At 37.8% G+C, this 20,250-nt stretch overlaps 1 protein-coding gene across 1 annotated transcript in view; it reads right to left on the bottom strand.

The window, feature by feature from the left end:
• Positions 1–6,583: 6,583 nt before the first annotated feature.
• Positions 6,584–20,250, bottom strand: part of cog6 (component of oligomeric golgi complex 6) — a 28,308-nt gene continuing 14,641 nt past the window's right edge. Inside the window, exons 10-19 of the mRNA XM_044119572.1 lie at positions 17,180–17,271; positions 16,856–16,920; positions 16,650–16,741; positions 15,420–15,537; positions 14,537–14,668; positions 14,111–14,278; positions 12,775–12,882; positions 11,558–11,611; positions 10,514–10,593; positions 6,584–7,055 (exon numbers count right to left, since the gene is read on the bottom strand). Of these exons, the coding sequence (XP_043975507.1) occupies positions 6,908–7,055; positions 10,514–10,593; positions 11,558–11,611; positions 12,775–12,882; positions 14,111–14,278; positions 14,537–14,668; positions 15,420–15,537; positions 16,650–16,741; positions 16,856–16,920; positions 17,180–17,271 (1,057 nt within the window). The 3' untranslated portion in view covers positions 6,584–6,907. The remainder of the gene's footprint in view (positions 7,056–10,513; positions 10,594–11,557; positions 11,612–12,774; positions 12,883–14,110; positions 14,279–14,536; positions 14,669–15,419; positions 15,538–16,649; positions 16,742–16,855; positions 16,921–17,179; positions 17,272–20,250) is intronic.

Genomic DNA, 20,250 nt, shown 5'->3' with positions numbered 1-20,250 from the left:
GAAACTTAAGATGGAATAATTGTATTCCTTCAGTTAGGAGAAAAGACAGTAAAAATAACATATTTAACCTTTAGGGCATTTATCTTGTTATGCATTGAAATAAAAAAAAGATCTGCATGAGGTTGTGGCGTTAGTATGTGCTGATCAGATTCTCTCCCTTGCTAAGCTCTTTGAGTGTGTGAAAGTGTTTGAGCGCACACTGTAGGGAGTCAGCACACAGGCTCAGTTCACGTGGTTCCAAAGGTGAAGGGCTATTAGGGGAGAGGTGAGTAAAGGGCTGTGGCTTTGGGTTATTTAGTAACTGCCTCTCTAAGGAGAACTGCTGCTTGAGCATGTTTCTATAATGTAGACAGATGCAAAATTGTGTGGTTTTAGTTTGACTTTATTACGAAAATAGAGATGGCTTAAAATGGTGCAGAGGGTAAAGGATGAGACGCATGGCAAACTCAAACTTAGGCCTAGAGTGATAAGATCTTTGTGGTTTGGCACAAAATTCTCCAAAAATGTTCTTGTCTTAAGTCAGTGAAGTCAAGTTCTGTGAAATTATAGGTTCCCCTACCTGTAGACGGGCTGTAGCAGCAGATATTATCCATCTACAATTTACCAAGCGACACTGATGAAGTAATGAACAGAGTCAGAAGCCTAAACCAACATATTTTAGAGTGGTTATAATGTTTACCTGAGAAAACTGTGACAAAACTAACAGAGTTGGTCAGAGTTGATGAGAAGATAAAAGCAACTAAATACAGTCTGAACGGTCATTTTATCCGTCTTTTATGTCATTTAATGGTTCCATTAATTATTACTTCTGTAAATGGCACATGGATGTGTGAGGTCAACATTCTTCTGCACATGTGGATCACATTTGGGATGTAAACCGTTCACACACGTCTCCCTGCGGTCAGGTTTAATTAGTATTAAGAACGACCAAGAAAAAAAAAAAAAAGCAGATTTCAGCAAAAAATCTCAACTGATTTTTTTTAAGCGGGATGAAAGACAGTAAAAATAACATATTTAACCTTTAGGGCTGGGTGAATGTAGCCTTGGCATGCAGGAAGCACTCAGCCATCTTCTATTGTGTAGTATGTTGGAGCAGCAGCTTATCTACTGCTGAGGGGAAGCAGTTAGATAAGCACATCTTGAAGGCCAACTCTGTTCTAAGTTGCCGTCTCGACTCGGTGAAGGTGGAGGGAGACAGAAGGACTCTGGCTAAAATAAGATCACTGTTGGACAATCTCTCCCATCTCCTGCATGACTCTCCACTTCCCCTGCTGAACTGCAGAGCTCCTTCAGTGACAGACTGCTACATCCTAAATGCACAAAGAAGCTTTACAGCAGATCCTTCCTCCCAGCAGCTGCTAGACTTTATAACCATTACTGCTCCCAACAAACTCAATGTGTGTCCATCCTTGCTGTTGTTTGCATGATTTTACTTTTTGTAAATAGGCTGTTGTTTTTAATGCACAAGTACACATTTTGTGGATCTACTCAGTTGGATATTACTTTTTATTGGAGTACACTTTTTATTAACTGTTGTAATAAAAACAGTTGTTTCTGTTGTTTTCAATTGTGTTTATATATATATATGTATATATATATATATATATATTTTCTTTGTATGAAACTAAATGTTTTGACTGCCTGTTGCTCTGGAATTTCCCCACAGTGGGACAACAAAGAGTCTTATTCTACACTGTAGATAATCTTTGGTATCAGGCAGGATGTTGCCACCTGAGACTGGTGACTGTTGGATCACCATCCAGGGATGTGTGGCAACAATTCAACAGGTGTGTTAGATGCAACCAGAGCGTGCTCTGATGGTCCCGTTTGTTGACCATTCCGGAGTGGAAGGGGCACATGAAAGTGGGGTCACCAGGTCTGCAGCCGTGACCCCAGTGGCCACATCAACCCCTGCTCTTTTTAATCGCAGTCTTTCTTCCTTTCCCCACGCAAACATAAACACAACTCGGCCCAGTTGTTTTGCTTCGGGATGAGAGTCCCGAAAGCCAAGGCAAGGCCGCATGTAGTCCAGCGAGATCGAAGACAGTATTCACTGTGTGAGTAATGATTGACAGAGTATCAGGTTGCTCACAGATGCATTAGTCACGGCAAATTTGTTGCATGTTCTTGTTCTCGATTCTGAGTGTGAAAAGGTCTCTGTCAGTCTTAGAGCTTCAGGAGTTTGGAAAACTTGAGTTGGAATTTGCTCTAGTTTAACACCCCATTTAATTATCAGGAATGACAATAAAAAAAGTGAAGATTTTCAAACAACACTAGGAAAAATGTGGTCATTAATGACAGAATTTGGAAATTTCTAAAGAAGCGTGTGTTCAGTCAGCACTCAGTACAAAGTGTTCATACCAGCAAAAGCAAACATGTTTCTGCTGGGAGGAAAAAAGCTTACACAATGAAGTATCACAACCACACGCAATAGTGTACAAGCATTCTGGGGCACCATCAGGGGGTCCGACCTTTTTTTTCCAACAGCGTGCGGGAAAAACAGCGTCGTCATTGGCTAATTTTTGGCTGGAAAGAGCCAGTCAGCTCTGCTTTCTCCTCTCATCCCACAACTATCCAAACACTGAGCTGTTAGCAGCTCCGATGTGCTCTGTTTATCAGGCCACCTGGACATGCATCTGGTCAGCCAGGGTGTGCAGGCCTGTCAACAGCACAGCCAGATGGATGTGCATTAATAACGGCGTCTTATGTGTCAAAATCACAAGTGGCAAGTGGTGACTTTGGAGGCAGCTTTGAAGCATTGAAAGCTGTATTATGGGTGAGTGGAGCGAATGAATGGCAGAGTGGGGCGACGGGAACAGCAGACAATCAGAAGGGAAAATTAATTACGGAGCACTCCTGTTTCAGTCAGTACTTCACTGTGCTCCCCTTCCTGTGCTAATAGACAAATTACATAATAGCCTCTGAAGAGAGGGAGCTTTGACATAAGGTAACCTCTCAGAATAACAAAGGAGAAGCAGAGAAAAAATACAAAGTAGTTCAGCTTCATAGTGAAATGGGCAACCACTGGAAGTTGTGTGCTGTGAAAGAGTGTTTTCCCCTTAGATGTCTTGTTTTGGTGTGCTTTTTTTTGTCATACTTACATGCTTCAAATTATCAAATACAATTTAATAGCAGACAAATCTATCTTGATTAAATACTGAATACAGTTTTTAAATGATAATTTTATATATTAGGGTTTTTCTGATAACTGGCAATGAGTCTTTTAAACTGCTGTGGTAAACCTTCAGTCCAGTTTTGTATGTAGAGTTGTTTTAATTTAGCAATATTGTGATATTTTTATTATGAAATCTTGATTTAAGTTCATACCAAAGCCTATAAATTGTTAAAGCCTAGGTCCAGACTTTAACTAGGTCACTCCAAATGCATCTCAACTGGTGTGTTTCCCCACTCTAAGCTCCAAGTTCCAAGTTAGAAAAATAAATGGAACAACCTGATTTTCTGTTGATATGATATTGCTTTTATAAAATGGAATATTAGTTTTACATTAGATATATTCCAAAGAAGACCAAAGTTTGGCCTTGGAATTTTCTCATTGGTTTCATTTTTCCTCTAATTTCTTTCTTAGTGCTGAATCATGAATGCATCAGTAGTGCTTTAGATAGTACTATGAGTTGTTTTTTTGTGATATACTAGATGAGTGTATGACAGTCCCAAATGGGTTTTGCAACCCTTTAAGAGTAATAAATGTCAATAAATTTGTTTAAATTGGGGAAAGATTTGATGGTTTTCAAGTCCTTTTAGCCTACTTGATGTTGTCAGACAGGTTCTTGTTAATGATTGATTCCACAGGTCTGGCAGCAATGTATTAAGTATTGATGAAAAAGTACTATTTATAAGTAAAATAAGGTGCCAGTGGAACCACATTAAACACATGGTTTTTGGTCTAGTTCAAAAGCAAGAATTTTATGGGATCATGAAGTTGAGAAACAAAACATTTTCCAAGAACTGAAAGAGACGCATGGACTGATAAATTAGAACTGGGTGTTTAAACCGCCCTCTTGGGCTGAAAGCGTGTGTCCAAAGTTTACCAGAAGAACGTGGACACAAGGCAGTGGTGGTACGGGACAGTTTGTGACACAAACAGCCTCATCAAAACAGATGATACATTAACACTGTGCACATCACCGTGCTGACTTGAAAATTAGTGTCACAAAGTCCATCATTTCGTAATTGATTTCCCAACAGTTTCCTCTTGGATAGAAAGTTATCTGTGTGAGAAGATTAGAGCTGCAAAACGGAAGCCCTTTTCCCTGAAATGTGGTCGCACTTATAGACAAAACTACCTGCAGAGACAAATTTATTTTATTTTCTGTCCCACTGACCTTTAACTTTTCAGCCTAAAAATATCATTTAAATTTAAACCCAAAGCAAGAATAAAGCTTCCGGTATTTACACTGAATTAGTTTTATTGTAAATAGGTTACAAATTTTTTTAGTTTTGTCTACCCTATGAGACAAAACTAACACTTATGTATGACAACTACTTGCAAAAAGATAATTTAATTCTAAAAGTGACACTTGCACCATAATGTGATTTCTTTAGTGGTTTTCAGCTGAGGGAAACAGGAAAAAAGCTTTAGCCTGAGACTTCTAAATAAAGAAAAATGGTACCTGTTCTTTGTTTTTACAAACAAAAATCTGAAAAGTGTGGCATGCATTTGCTTTCAGCCATTTAATGCCGCAACACGTAACTTTCATAAAAAATATTTTTCCATATTTGTTAAGCTGTCTCTATATTGTGACAGTGTCATATGAGACAGATAATCTGTGAAAGAAACCTCGCTCGCTGAATACAAATGCATGCCACACTTTTTAGATTTGCGTCTATAAAAGAAGTGGCAATAATCATGAATCATTTTCTTTCTCATTCACAATTCAACACCACTGTTAAACAAGATAAAATCTTAAATCGTTTTAGGAATCTGTTTCACCTTTAGGAATGTGGGGTTGTCATGTATCAAAACGTGAAAAAGTTAAATGTGTATCAATACTTTTGCAGGACAAGGACAAGTGAGAAAGGGAAAAAGAAACCCCAAAATGGCGGTATTATTCTTTAACCCAGGCTCCTGCTGGTTTCATGCTCCAGCAGGCAAAAGCTCGGTAACTGGTGTCATATGGAGCGGATGATGGGATGAATGTTCGCTGCTGTGGTCACAACTACCTGCCTCTTTGTGGAGACTCCATCAAGTCTGCCAACTGCTTAATAAAGTCGCTGAGAGGACAAAGATTCCACTCTCTGAACCCAGAACACATCTGCGACTGAGTGGTTATGTTATTACTCATAAAGTGTATTGTTATTAAAATGCTCCTACTTTTAAAACTCCATCCCACTTTCTGACAGGGACTGTGGAGCAAACCGACTCCGGGTCTCTGTTTTTGTCCAGCCAAAGTCAAGCAAAACTGGGAAAAAAAAGAGAGAGCCCCTACTATTTAAAGGGTTTAACAACGCTGTCCAGATGCTGAACTTTGTGGTATTCCATTTATTCCCAGTACTCGATGTCCCAGCCAATGATATCTGAGGAATATCCGGTGTGCTGGGGGAAATCCTGGGACTCTGTGCAGAAAGTGCTGCCAGGTTTGGGCTGGCTGCCATGAACCCTGATGTCAGATAGCAAAAATGAAACACTGCCTCTCAGAGCTGAAAGCAACAGCAGAACGTTGAATCAATAATCACTTATCTTTACCGTTTCACTGCTGCTTTATTGGAGATTATATTGGCCGGCTTGTGTTAGATCTGTAATGATATATTGCGAGATGGTGCCAGAAGCAACAATTAGGTTTATTGTTAAGAGATTAAAAACATAACAGGGATGAACTGTACTTCCTAAATCTGGGAGCTATTTATATCAGCAATAAAGGCTGGGCTTTATTTGGGCCAAGTAAATGAACAGAGAGGCTGATTATCTCTTCTTGAGTCGGGCCACTGCAATTTGTTTATACGATTAGCAGAGAGAACCAAAGCATGAAGTTGTGAAGACGACACAGCAAACATGTTGATTGAGGAGATTCCATCAGAAGAGACCAAAATGTTTTGAACTTTTTGGCCACGGTAAAATCAACCCTATACAAATACCAACCTGGTATTGATATTTTTGATCGATCGCCCCCACCTCTGATTGTAAGGTTCTAAAAAGTACTTTAACAATTTCTGTTATGAAAATGTTGAAAGGGCGTGAATAGTTTTGCAAAGCACTACACGTTGCATTTAGACTTCAAACATGCTTTATTTCATGAAGTCAGAAAATCCCTCAATATCAAAGGGAAACAAGCTCCTTATCTTCAAAAATTGGAAGTGAATTAAACTATTTACGTTTCGATGTCACATTAGTGCGTATAAAAAGGTCAGAAACACGAAGTTTATCTTTACTGGTTTAGGACTTTTATCTAAAGCCCACCCCAGATAGTTAGGTTAGGAGAGTTTGAATTTCATCATACCTCTCAAACATGTTTATGTAAAAGTCAACTTCATGTTTGCAGTGAAGCCTCAGACGTTCTTCTTGGCGTTGTTAAATTCTTCCTGACCGCTTCTATGTCTGGAAAACAATAAAAGTCTCACACTTGAGTGTTTTCATTTGTTTAAAGTAGAGCTCAGCTTTCCAAATATATAAAAAGCTCTTGTTGTTTTCTGCAATTATAAAATACGAAAATGTCTACAGGATATAAAAAGACAAAGGAGCCACAGAACAAATGGTTACACGACTCGCATGTGAAGTTTTAATTCCAAACACACAAAGCTTTATATACAGACACATCTCTCTGACGTCATTCATTTCGCAGGAGCTGCACCCATCCCGTTTCTGTTATTCACATTTAGGTTATTACGTTATACAAATGGCATGCCTATTTTGTGTGCAGTCTTTGAAGCAGCCAAGGCGAATAAAGGTTTCTCAAGACAGCAAGGTCTGGACCTGCTGAGGTGATCTGGGTACCAGGTTCTCTGGGTCCTTGTAGGCGTTAGCTGGGCTGGTCAGAGCCGTGTAAACCTCTCCATAGGCTCTGCACACCAGCTCTGTGGACTGACGGAAAATCTGCTCCCTGCAAAAACAGGCAAAACACTTGAGAGGTTGCACTTTATGAACAATTCATAGCTCAGCGGAAAGATTCTAAATTTGATATAATATAATTAATCGTGAAGGGAAAATTACACAAGGTTTTCTAAATTTATGTCTCAATTAAAAATCTGAAAAGTGGGACTTGTATTCATAAGAAGGTGCTGAGGTTAGAATTTGTAAACAGTAGGGATGGACTAATATTGAAACTGGGGCCAATGTTGATATCCAATATTACTATTGTGGTCACCCTGCAGGTTTCACCAACTCAAATTAAATACATTTTTAAAAAATGCTCCTTTTAATGTTTTTCCTTATCATAGCTGCATCTGTGGCTCTCTATTCTCTCTTTGGTTCTATTCTCCACTCCTTTTCTTTTTTCGTCCTTCTCTGCTGTATTTTCCCCCATTGTAACTATGTTACAATAAAATACCCCAGTAGTTATGACCGATGCTTTATCACCAATTTTAAAATCCACTAAACGTCCGACTTCAGTGTTTGTGTCGCACCAAATGCTGCTCTTAGATCAGTGCAAGCAGTAGCAGCGGCAGTGATCATTTTCAGGGGAGCAAAACTGTGACATTTCAGGGATCTGTTTGTAGCTCTTGGTAGCAGCCTTGTGCTACTCACTGCAAATGTATCTCTACAGTCTTAACCCCCGCAGTGCCAAACTTTTGTACCCAGAATGTAGGTAGCAGTGCTGGGGTTGGCAACAGCAGTGAGCCAGTGGTGAATACGAACATCGTTCAGTCAATCAGCGATAAATTTGCACTTACCCATAATAGACGCAAAAAATCAAGCTAGCAGCTAAATACTGGTAGTTTCAACAGTCTCGAGTCACAGAACGAATTGAAAATGTCTTCTATCAGACGGAGGTTTGAGTTGCGCGCAAAGACCTGCAAGAAAAAAAAAACTAAGTGGAAAGTACAAGATAAAATAGTCCTGCCACCACAAAATTGCCAGCACTACTGTCACAGATTAGTGACTCCTTATGCGTTATAGCCATTAGTCGCAGGTCACAGGTCATTTAAGACCTAAGATTAACGCATTTAAGGCCAACTTACATTTTCTAAATTAGTTCAAGACCTAAATGCCTTAATTTTAAATACATGTATTTAAGACTTTTTAAGGATGCACAGACACCCTCGGTCACCAATATTAGACTTATTTTCTGCCCTTTCGACATCCTAAAAAAAAAGACCATACCACTGGCAATGGCTCTTTAGTTCAGTTATACACCCCACAGTACGGCTACATCACTACAATGGCCACAAACCCAAACAAATACCAAAGAAAACACACAAACGGCAACAAAATGGAAATATTATAGGTCAAGGCCAATAAGGATATGTAAATTTTCCAACGTCAGCCAATGTTAATGGCAATATACCGCACACCCCCAGTTAAGAAGGTAGTCATGCGCTCTGTAAATCAGTAATTCTCTTTGGTAAGAAAAAGAGGTTTTGTTGAAAGCAAAAGGAAGTTCCAGTTAAGGTTTCCCACTAATCATGTGGTAGGAAGTTGCTCTGGTCAGGGGAACTAAAATTTAACTATTTCATCTACTTAAATAACATTAGGTATGGTGGAAAACCAATGTATCAGTCCAAACACAGCATCCCAGCTGGATTCATGCTGTCGGCTGAGTTGTGCTGTGGGAATGCTTTTCTTTAGCAAGAGCAGGGAAAGTAAACAGAAAATAAATGTAACTAGATACAGGAACTTGTTAGAGGCAAAAGACAATGTCCAGATCCAAATCTAATTTAAAATCTGTAACTTGACTGGACAACTGGTGTTTATAGACACTCTCCATCTAATCTGACTGAACTTTAGCAATAGCTTTACATAGAAGAATGGGAAAAGACATCTGGTCATTTTGTGTATACAAATTATGAGAATAATCTGATGCGTACATTTCCAATGGACTGTCAGTCAGACGGAGTCAGAATTTCATTGTGTGTGTATCCTGGCAGAACTGATACAAATCTTGACAGTATTTGGTACACACTGCCATCTATAGATAAAGATCACATTCACAGCTGACTGGCTCAAACAAAAGCATCTAAATATTTATTATTACTATCGGTTATATTACCTGGATTGACTGATAATGTCATTTAGGTTTGAAATATATATATATATATATATATATATATATATATATATATATATATATGCCTGATTTAGAGAATTTTTAAGTTTTTTTTAATTTTCAACACAGCAGAAGGACATTTTAGGACAATTGGTTTGATGGAACATAATGTGTAAAGATGTGGATTAGGCTAAACCAGGGCCTGTATCCTGCAACTTTTAGATGCATCTCTACTTCAACACACCTGAGTCAAATAATGAGGTGAATATTTGCTCAGTGTGTTGGTGGATTTAGCAGGACTCTGGAGAACCTGACTGCACTTGGGAGGTGATTCAACTGTTGGATTCAGGTGTGTTGGACCAGGGAGACATCAAAGAGTTGCAGGACACCGGCCCTCGAGGACCCAGAATGCCCACCCCTGGGCTAAACTAAGATGCCATTTCCACATGTTTTGTAAAATTAATAATAAAAATGTATAGAATAAAAATTTCATTCGATTACTTCCATATTACCACCATTTGCTTTTCTTTCTTTTTGCATTTATTATATTTTAGGTAAGTACTCTAATTAAGATTTCAGAAAAAGTAAAACAAAAAATAAATAAATAAGTTTTGCAGAAATGCATAGGAGCCTAGTGAGAGGATTGGAGCACACAGTTGTATCCCTCTCAGGCTCTTGAGGATCCATATTTTTAATTGGCCTGCAGAGAGCCTGGTACCACAGTGGAGTTTATAACACCTTCTACCACACCAAGTGTAACATCATAAAACGTCAAATGAAAGGAAGCCCCAAAAAAATAAAGATTACTTCCCCATTTACAGCATTTTTCAGGGTATTTTTGTGTATTTATGTGAGCAGAGAAGCATGAGAGAGAGGCAGGGATGACGAATGATTTCAGGCTACGAGTATGAGTGAGAAATGGACCAGAAGCTAATTAATGGCGTCCTGCACATCAGTTCTCCTGTGTCCATTAATAGAGAACATTAACCTGAGGTACAGAGTGCTTCTCAAGCCTGCTGTGCTTTCCCCGTAAGCACAACTCGCAAAAAGAACCCTGAAACGCAGCAGCTGGATTGAGGTAAAAGCATGGGCGTTTTCTGATCAGTGAGACAAATAGAAGCAGTCCGGCTGAATATTTGCCCAGTGTGTTGGTGGATTTAGCAATTTAGCGTCCGAACTCCTCGTGCATTTAGTCGAGTGTTTTGCTCAGAAGGCTGAAATGATTCTGTTACATCTGAAAAACAAATGTTGACCATCATTAGGTAAAAGCTCCTGTTCTATTTTTAAACTCTCCTTTTTATTTCACGTAATGCGGTAAAAATTTGAGCTCATCTTGTGTGTTCTTTCAGACTCACTTAATGGCTGCGCTCAGAAGGAAGTTGAGCTGCGGCATCACAAGAGTGTCCGGTGATGACAGGTACCGATCAAACTGGACCTGTGCGGAAATGAAAGAAACCTTATAGATATAGAGTGCCTTACAAATGTTTATACACCCAACAAAATCATAAATGGCAATGTATTTTAATTAGGTTGTTCCCCTTTGTTTTTTTTGTTGTTTTTTTTAACAAAGTTCTGAAGCATTCAGACAATACATGGAAGACAATCAGTGGACAACTACACACCAGACCGGTGGGGCCTATTTACTAGTTTGGTGATTTCTGAAGACAGTTGCTCTGCATTTTTAGTTAGTGGTATCAGAGTGAAGGGGGTTACGGTAAACAAAAATTTAAGGTACACTATTGAAGAGTTTGGAAACCATGAACGATTTTTCTTCCACTTCATATTTTTTTACTACTTTATAGTTTCTCTCTAGGATTGCCTTCCAAAGCAATTCCACTCAATTAACATCTCCCTTCTGTGGATCGTCTGGGATTTCTCCCATTGAACTTGATTTTTCAGGCTAAATTTCAACGTCAATTTTTTGTGATGTTTTGGAATTGTAGCTTTCCTATATGGGATTGTAGTTTAGCGATGGCATCAGAGAAAGTGAACTGAGCTTTTCAGTCCATGCTTCCAAATATATTTGTATTACCAGCCATCTTGTTCAGCTCTGCACTTCTCTCTTTGCAGTGACGATGGTTATTTACAGCGCACCTAATTCCCATAAGCTTCATATATTTCAACTATGTCATGGCAAAACGTTAGCAATCCAGTAGAATTTAAAACTTCAATAAAGTCTACGTCTCCAACAAGCAATTGTCATTTCTCAATAGTCGAGTGTCCAGACCCTACGTATGAAGGGGCAGGGTTTACCAGGCTAGTTCATCTTATAACATCTGAATTAAATATGTTCAGGCTAGAGACTGTAACAAAACAAAATGAGGAAAAGTTTTCTAAGAGTTCAGTTTTGCAATGTATGAAGATAAATTTGCTTTACTTGTACATATAGGCCAACCCACCATTGCCGTTTTCACCAAAGAGATGTCCATACTGGGGAGGAGAGACAGAGGACCCTGGGAAAATAGAAGCAAATATTAGATTTCACTTTAACAGTAACAATACTCAATCTCTAGAACTTCAATAACTAAATACATCTATTTATGTTTGCATTTTTGTATGATGTACTTTTTATAAGAATAACTGAAACTACATGTAAATAAAAGTAAGACTAAATCTTATATGTCTGAACCTGTGAGTTTGGATGTGAGAACAAGGGAAGCCTTCACCTGAATACAAATGCAAAGAAGACAAAGCAAATACATACTGCCTGTGTGTACACAGCAACGAGTACTTTTCAGGCAATTAGCCTTCACTGTAAGTCTAAAACGGCTACATTAAGCAAGCTTAAATGCCTAAATTGCCCGCATTAAATCCAGCAAATAAAAGAAAGTGCAAGGTTCAAAATGACGAGAGAATTACGGACATTTAAACAATCATAAAGCCTCTGCTGCAGGCTGTACAATTTTTTAATGGAACACACCACAGCTTTATTTCCGATTTTTTATTTTATGTATGACAGAACGGAAAATGTTACATGAAGGGTAACAATACGGAATAAACATAATGCTTTAATAATATTAACAACTGTTAGGATGGATTCTTGCTTGTGACTAATACCTAGGATTTATTCCAGCAGGCTAAGGAGCAAGACATTTAAAGTACACAACAATTTTAAGGAAGAAGCGAGAAAGGCCACCCAGGTAGGGCTCAGGTCTGCAGGAAAACGATGGTTTGTAAATGAGTTGTGTCGAGGAATAGCATCAGTAGGGTGTGGTGTGTCCTAACATGACCCAAGGGCAGGACTCGCAAGCTAAACCACAACTATGAGTTTCACTCAGTCCAACAGCAAGCAGTGCTAAAACGAGAAGAGGAAGGCTCCAGGACAGTGCTCTTATCTGCACAAGACGCTTCTGGAGAGGCCAATATATTTTAATAGAACATGACACTATCTGTCTTTCCTCTCTCCTTTTCTCATCTGTAAATCTGATAAAAACCCCATTATGCTCCAACAAAGACGCAGGTCAGGTGGTAACCATAGCAATAGTAAAGCCTATAAACACTTCTGAAGCCCAAAGAGACGGCACAAACCATACTTCAGGGGACATATACCATTTTAAAAAAAAGCCCCACAAAAACAAGAGAACCATTATGGATGTACAATGTGAGTGTTTCAGACCTGTTCAGCAGTGTGCTGCTGCACGCAGCTGTAAATATAACTTAGTCCGGCTCTGGTCAACACGTAGGACGCCTGCTCGTTGATCAGCGTATCAAGGTGAGCTTCAATCTGAAAAATGCGACACAGAAAGAAAGAGAGGCTTGAAAACTGATTCCATGCATTGTGAATCAATGGTACTTGTGGTTAATGAAGAACTACTGTGCTATTGATACTGAAACTTGTATGGAGGCTCTTGTGGTGCTCAATTACAAAAGACGTGCTAAAAATAAAAAGATGGACGGCGCATTTAAGCACGAGCAGCAAAACATGACGCACTCACTTTCATGAAATGGCAAATTAAATCTTTTTAGTAAAAGTTTTCAGCTGTGGATTTTAATCACAGGGATAGGAACAGTTCAACTTTTGTTTTTTTAAACAACAAGCCTACAGTTAACGTGACTTTAAGCTGAGCCATAATGCTGGATAACTGTGTTTCATGGTTATCTACTGTTGCTTCACACTGGCATGATTTACCACAACAAATCATGCCAGTGATTTGTTGTGACATATTTGACATACTTGACATTTTGACATACTCGACATATTTGACAAATAAAATTGATCAACATAGTGTCATATAAAGTGTTTTCCAAAAGTATTTATACCCACTGAATCTGTCCACATTTTATCACATAAAACCACAATCTTTTATATATTTCTATGAGCTTTAACAAGCAGGAAGACACAAACTGGTACATAATTATAAAACAGAAAATTTTTAATTCACACAATTTAATCCTGATGCTACCATATATATTTGCGTGTGTTATACAACAAAAGCCTCAAAGCTTTTTCAACAACCTAAATCTACTTTAAACTTCTCCACAACTGCATGAGCTGACCTGTCTGCTGTGTTGATGATACTATTTGTTCCCAAAGCCAAGGTCATCACAGGACAGATGACCTGCGAGTAATTTAATACTGAGATTAAATTACTCACAGTTAAAACTCAATTTAATCTTCCTTCTGCTTCTGAATTATATGCTACTTTGGGTGGTTCTGTCACATAAAATCTTAAAAGAAATTGAAGCTTGTAGTTAATGCAGGAAAAAATGTAGACAGCTGCAAAGGGTAAGAAGGCTAACTGTTAGCCACCATATAAGACATGGTGTAAGACAACATGATAATGTCAGCATTTCAGCTACTATAAGCTTTATAGCAAATCTTTACATAAAAACTAGTTAACTCACTGAAATACTGAGTTAATGTATTTAGTCTTCATGCAATTAGGTCAACATGGTAATGATATAGTGCAGCCCTCTTCACTAAGAGATGATTGCTTATAATCAGGGTATACCTGGAACTCGAGCATCTCAAGCCTCTTGTCGGTGAACTCAAACAGAGCCAGTGTAGTCTTCATGACATACAGGGAGTTGACCATGTAAGTGGCCATGTCAACTGTTCCAAGGTTGCTGGCTGAGACGGTACATAACTGTAGGAGGGGATCCAGAATGCAAGAAAGCACCTAAAAACAGATGAAGTAAGACAGAACATGAAGAACAGTGTATAATAGATTGGATTTTAACAAAAAGAGAGCTTCAATATTAAACAGTCAGTGCTTAGGACAAAGTCAAATCTATTTCATGCCAAACTCATTTTTAGGGTAATCACAGCATAAAATATATCCTGCATTTCTGGTCCCACATTGATAAACAAAAACAAGTGGTGTTTTAAAAGATTTGAATTCAACACTTAAATTAGAGAGTGGCAGTTGCATTTTTACCTGAGCAAAGTCAGCCTGCCGAGCATCCAGAGGAACTACAGACGAGTCATGGGATGTTAGCACCTCCCTGAGGAGGGCGAGGGTCAGATTGAGAGATGCTGTAGGTCCAAGGTCTGGAGGCGGCAGCTCCACCTGCTCATACAGAGAGAGTGTAAAATATAACACCGATAAACAAGAAATATGATAGAAGGCAATCAAATTAGTTTCTAAAAATATAAAAACACATGAAAACTTATTTACATTTAAAATCTTCTATTCTCTGGGTTTGAATCTACAACGCTTTTGTGATGAAGAGAGTTCTGATTTCATTGGGCTCAGTACACAGGTTGCCAAACTGAGCAAGAGCACCTTTGTCCACCTAATAGAGCAAATTATGAAAAGGTTGTGTTCCTGGGATTAGCTGGAATTGACACCAAAACCTAAGGGCATCCAATTTGATTAACACTGAGCCACAGGGATAATTCTTGTAACTGCTATTGATCAGAGCAGAGCCACCGTGGAAAATGAAGGAGCCCATGCTCGTGCTACGGTACATTTGGAAGCCAATTTAACTAAACAGTTCGAAGGAAAGCGTTTCTTGGCAGCTAGCGCCATTTTGCTGTTGTGGCCAGGAGGCTGAAACTGTTTACCAGCTTAAGTGGTGCAGAAATAGCCTTGTTGACTTTGAGAGTTTACACCTAAAGGAGAAATACGCATGTTCACAAGGAGCAAAGCTAAACTCTGCTGCATTGAGTTCAGCATTTTCACAAAAGAACATTGCAAATCATCTCTAGTTATGAAAATAAAGCCTCTGTTTTCTTTGGAGGATAATATGTTCCTATCAATCTTATTCTAATACCAGCCTGAACAAATAGAAAATGAAATTGCCATGTTCTTCCAGCACCTTGTCCATTAGTCTGCTCGCATGAAGGCTCAGGCTATTGAAGAACATCTTTTTGCTCAGGAGGTGCATTTCCTCAATAGTGATGAGCATGGAGGCCACACTGGTCCCAATGATGGAGCTGAGCAAAGATCCAATCAGGAAAGTTAGAAGATTCAGATTGTTTTAATGACAACACAACATTTCTGTTCAGGCAGTGCCCAGTCCTTCACTTTATGCACACTTTGCCAGTCTACAACAATAAACGTCAACATATCTTATCAGAAATATATGAACTACCATAGTGAAATATTGTAAAGTGGAAACAAAACAATGGTTTTTACACACCAAAACATTCCCAATTTTCCCCAGTGTTCATTGTATAGACAATGAATCAGAAGGATCTGTGAATTTTAAGTCAGATTTTTAAGTTAGACTTTAACTGGGCCATTTAAACACATGCAAATGATTCGATCTAAATCATGCTAATTCTGAGTATTCTGAGAACACCAACTATTTCATGATAGTGTTCAAGTGTTTTATAGTCTCTAAAATGTTTTTCTCTGTATTTATCACCATTGACTTCCCATCAACTCTTACTAACTTCATCGTCCCTTTTTGTCAACGAGCCTTCCCACAGGATGAAGCTGCCACCACCATGCCTAAAGATGGGGATGGTTTGTTTGTAAAATGTTGGTCTTATCTGGTCAGATCTTCTTCTTTCACACCTTTATAACAAATGTTTGAAGTTGTCTGCCTGTGGCAACTACAAATATGCCTTTGTATGGTTCTGTGCCTTTTTACAACAATTACTTTTTTCAACCATAAAGTTTAGAATTGTGCACTAGATAGCTCATAGTGAGATGTTCAAAGCTTTAGATATCGTTTAGAAATATAACCATTCTTTAAACCTCTCTACAGCTTTATTCCTGACCAGTCTGTTGTGTATTCATTTGGGTTTATGTTGGGTTTTTCCACTAACGGCGCCACAATGTTCACATTTTTGAAAAACTTTGAAAACCTTGCATCATTTTCCTTCCACTTCAAGATTATACACTACTTTCTCTTGGCCAACCACAATACATTGCAACAACAGACAGAACTAAAAATGTTTTTTTTGTTTTTTTTAAATTACAAAAAACCTGAGAAAATTACAAAATGGATCATAAAACATGTTTTCTTTTTTTAAAAAAACAAAAAAAAACAACAGATATCTGACTGTTCATTTGCTTCCTGGAGCAAAAGTTCAAATACCTTATTGTGTGGTGGTAGAACTTCAGCAGGTTAGAGAGCTTGTAGAGGAGGACAGCACCCGGCTCTGCCACAATGACTTGTTCTATCCGTACCTAAGGAGAAGATCGATAACAGAACAGCTGGGCTGATGAGCAAAACCTGACAGAAAACACAGCGTGCAAGCAGCTTAGACTAAAATGTCGTTTAAAACATAACTGGCTGCTCACTTTCAGTGGTCTGCAAACCCCCTCTGTGATGTGTCCCACTACGTCCTGCATGTTCTCCTCCACACCTAGTACAAAGGGAAGGACTTCAAAACTCAATCAAGGCTTCACCAGCTTTAATGCATGTGTTTATAACAATGGTAAGAGAGGCATTCACTAGTAAAATTATTTATTTTGTGAAGGTTATTCTTCAGTAACTGAGATAAATTATTTCAATATAATTTAGTAAAAAACCTACAAAATGCTGGTTACCTTCATGTGCTTTACATTCATCACATGATCCTGAAATCAGATCATAAAATATTAGACCCCTCAAAGTTGAAATACCTTTTAGAGTGACTTGTTTTAGTAGAGCTTCTAGATGCTCTTTCTCTGAGGCAGTTGCTTGGTGCAGCCAGGCCAGCATGTCCCCAACATATCTAAAGGAAAAAAAGAAATAATAAATCAGTACTAATACTGCGTACAATGCCTCTAGGAAAGGACAGCCAAGTTTTCATTTTTGTTGTCGCACACAAGATTTGTTGGCTTTTTTAGTAATGGTTGTTCTTGAGCTCACTTATGTGATGAATCCCCATTTAAAAAAACCCCAACAACAAATATTTAACCTTCCTACGATTAAATATAAAACTCAAGTCAGACTTTTTCACAGAGTGCACAAAAATGCTTAAATACAATAAAAACTGGCTTAAAATAAACAACAAAACTCAATTTTTAAATATTTTTTAATCTGTCCTAAAATTAAATTCAGTTCTCAACAGAGGATGCACTATACGTTTTTGTGGGAATTTGATTGAAAATTCTGTCATAATCTTCTTTTTTTTTTTACCTCCTAATTTTTAAAATAATAACAGAGAGATGCACCCTTTAATCTAAGCTGAATAATTACTATTTTTTGAAATAGTTTGCAAGTTTGGTTACAGAGACTTCACAATATGTTTTGATTATTGTTTTGTTTATTTGAATACTTAAAATGTTTTCCAGTTCCAGTGTTAAACATTCTTTAGAAATTAAAGATCTGTTCTTTTTTTTTTTACTTGAGAGGGTGTACTTGTATTAATATGCTATTATTATTATGTTAGTTGATACTGGTCTGAAAATGACAGTATTGTTTATTACAACAGTTTCAGAGAACATTTATTACCATGACAGGCCTTATGAAATGATGATTTTTAAATATTTCTGTCCAAGGTAGCAACACTCCTGCTGGAAATACAAACCATATGGGTCTAATTTACCTAAACAGTTTAATTCTATATGCAGTGAAAACTAGCTCTACAAACAGAACAGAGGAGATGGGAGGCTCATGTTAAAGGTTCAGGGAAGCATAATAGATAGAGTGAAATCTATAAACTCTAACATGTCAATAAACACAAGCAATGCAGTAATGAAAAAAAATTGTTAGAATTCTGTCACTTCCTGTTTCTATTTTTGAATACAGCAGCATGTGCTGCAAGCATTTTTACAATAAGAATAGCTCATTCACAACTCAAGGCAGAAACAATATTTGTGTCTCTCACCTTCTGTTTCAGACCCAGAATGTGCATAATGTATTGTTGTTTTAAATCAAACAAGTCAAAAACACAGTTTTAAGATTCACACATTCTCTACTGCTGTTTTAAACTTGGCAAGACTGGGTGAATTTGTGGGAGTCAGTACATAGGAAGTGAGAAAGAACTTGATGTTCTGAGAAATGCTGATGTCCCCGATGAAGTGGAAGGGATTTTTGTGTTCCACACAGAGCTGGGATTCTGAGAAAATCTCCTGTTTGGCTCCTGGGTAAAAGAGGGAGAAGAAATGGTGCAAAGGGAAAAAGGCACAATCCAACATTTTACACGATGACCTACAACCAGATTGGCACTTAATCTTATTTATTTATACATCAATTATCCCAATAACTTTTCCTGTAACAGTGAAATAAGGGCTTTCGGGGCAATTACTTTGTCTCAGTAAGAGCATATTTGTCAAAAACAGAAATATAGTAAATATACATTATTTCATCAAAGCACTTTCAAATATTTTTTATGTCAATTTTTGGCTTAAAAGGCTGTATAATTAATCAAACAAATTTATTTGTATGGCACATTTCTGAAACAAGGTCATTTTTAGTGCTTTACATCAAAAAACTCAAAAATATAAAGGACATTAAGAAACTGTTACTTTCAGTTGTAATAAAAACTGCTGTGTAAACCAAACATAACTTGAAAGAAATGTAACTTCTCAATTTGACGCCACTGTCTCTCGCTGCACTTTACCACAACAACGCTTGTTCATTATTCTGTTTACAACCGTCCTTAGGAACGTTTGACTGAGAAGTAGTTCATATGATAAGCTCAGTAAACTTGCATTTCCACCAGGTGTTTGCTATTTGCTTCTGCTGTTAGTCTGGAGGAGCTGAGTGAGACAGAAGCTTGGCTGGACACAGCAGATCCAAGCAGGAGTTTGTGGAAGTAGGCGGGGCTTTGTGGGAGAAAGTGTTTAGGGACCCCTGAATGAATTCAAGGATTCCTCAAATGTGCATTAAAGAATAAAAGCAACACTCCAAGTTTTTTTTTTATGAGGGAACAGCATTATAACCTAATATACAGCTAAAAAAAAGTTGTTTTTCAATGATACTGTCCCTTTAAGTTAGCTGTTATACAATATGACTCATATCCTATCCATATACACCCAGCCATGAATCATCAGTTTCAGCAAGTTAAAGCCATGAAACCCTTGGTACAATCCCAGGAGAACCAAAGATGAGACGCTCCAGCTCGGTCCGAGATTATTTAAGGACACAGAACACATTGATTATACATAAATGAGTGATGAGCTGTCGCACATTCAAAATGCAATGTACTTAAAAAATGTGTTCTAGTTTAAGTAAGCACATTTGTGCTATTTAAAAAGTGGTATCTATCATCCTTAATAGGATTAACTTCAATATACTTTCACTTTTAGTCTGCAAATATATCTCTGTGATTTAAGGTGAGAGTGAGGATCAGAAAAATATCTACATTAGTAAATTACGGCTGAATGTATATGATTGAATTTGAAAGTTTACAATAGCACTGAAAAACCAATACAACTATTTGTGCACAACCCACAGCCACATATTTTTGTTCTGCAAATCAGAACTGTTGACTTTTTAATTCACACAATAAAGGAAGCAACTGGGATTTTCTATTCGTAAGGCAGTGATGGTTTACTTTAAACATTCAAGTATAAGACGACAAATAGAAAAGAAATGGAGGAAAATAGATGGTAGAACGCTACATTAACTGAAGAGATGTTGAACTTGTTTACTGTCAACCAGTTTTTTCCAAGGAATTAATTTTTATGTGGTTAAAGCATAAAAAAGTTTAGTCCTAATATGACTGCTTAAACACCAATTAGCAAAATTAAAATTTATTGAACTC

Source organism: Gambusia affinis, linkage group LG06 (genome assembly GCF_019740435.1).
Source record: "Gambusia affinis linkage group LG06, SWU_Gaff_1.0, whole genome shotgun sequence".
NCBI lineage: Eukaryota > Metazoa > Chordata > Actinopteri > Cyprinodontiformes > Poeciliidae > Gambusia > Gambusia affinis.
Note: the sequence above shows the minus strand (reverse complement) of the source record. Positions and strands in the feature narration are given on the sequence as shown.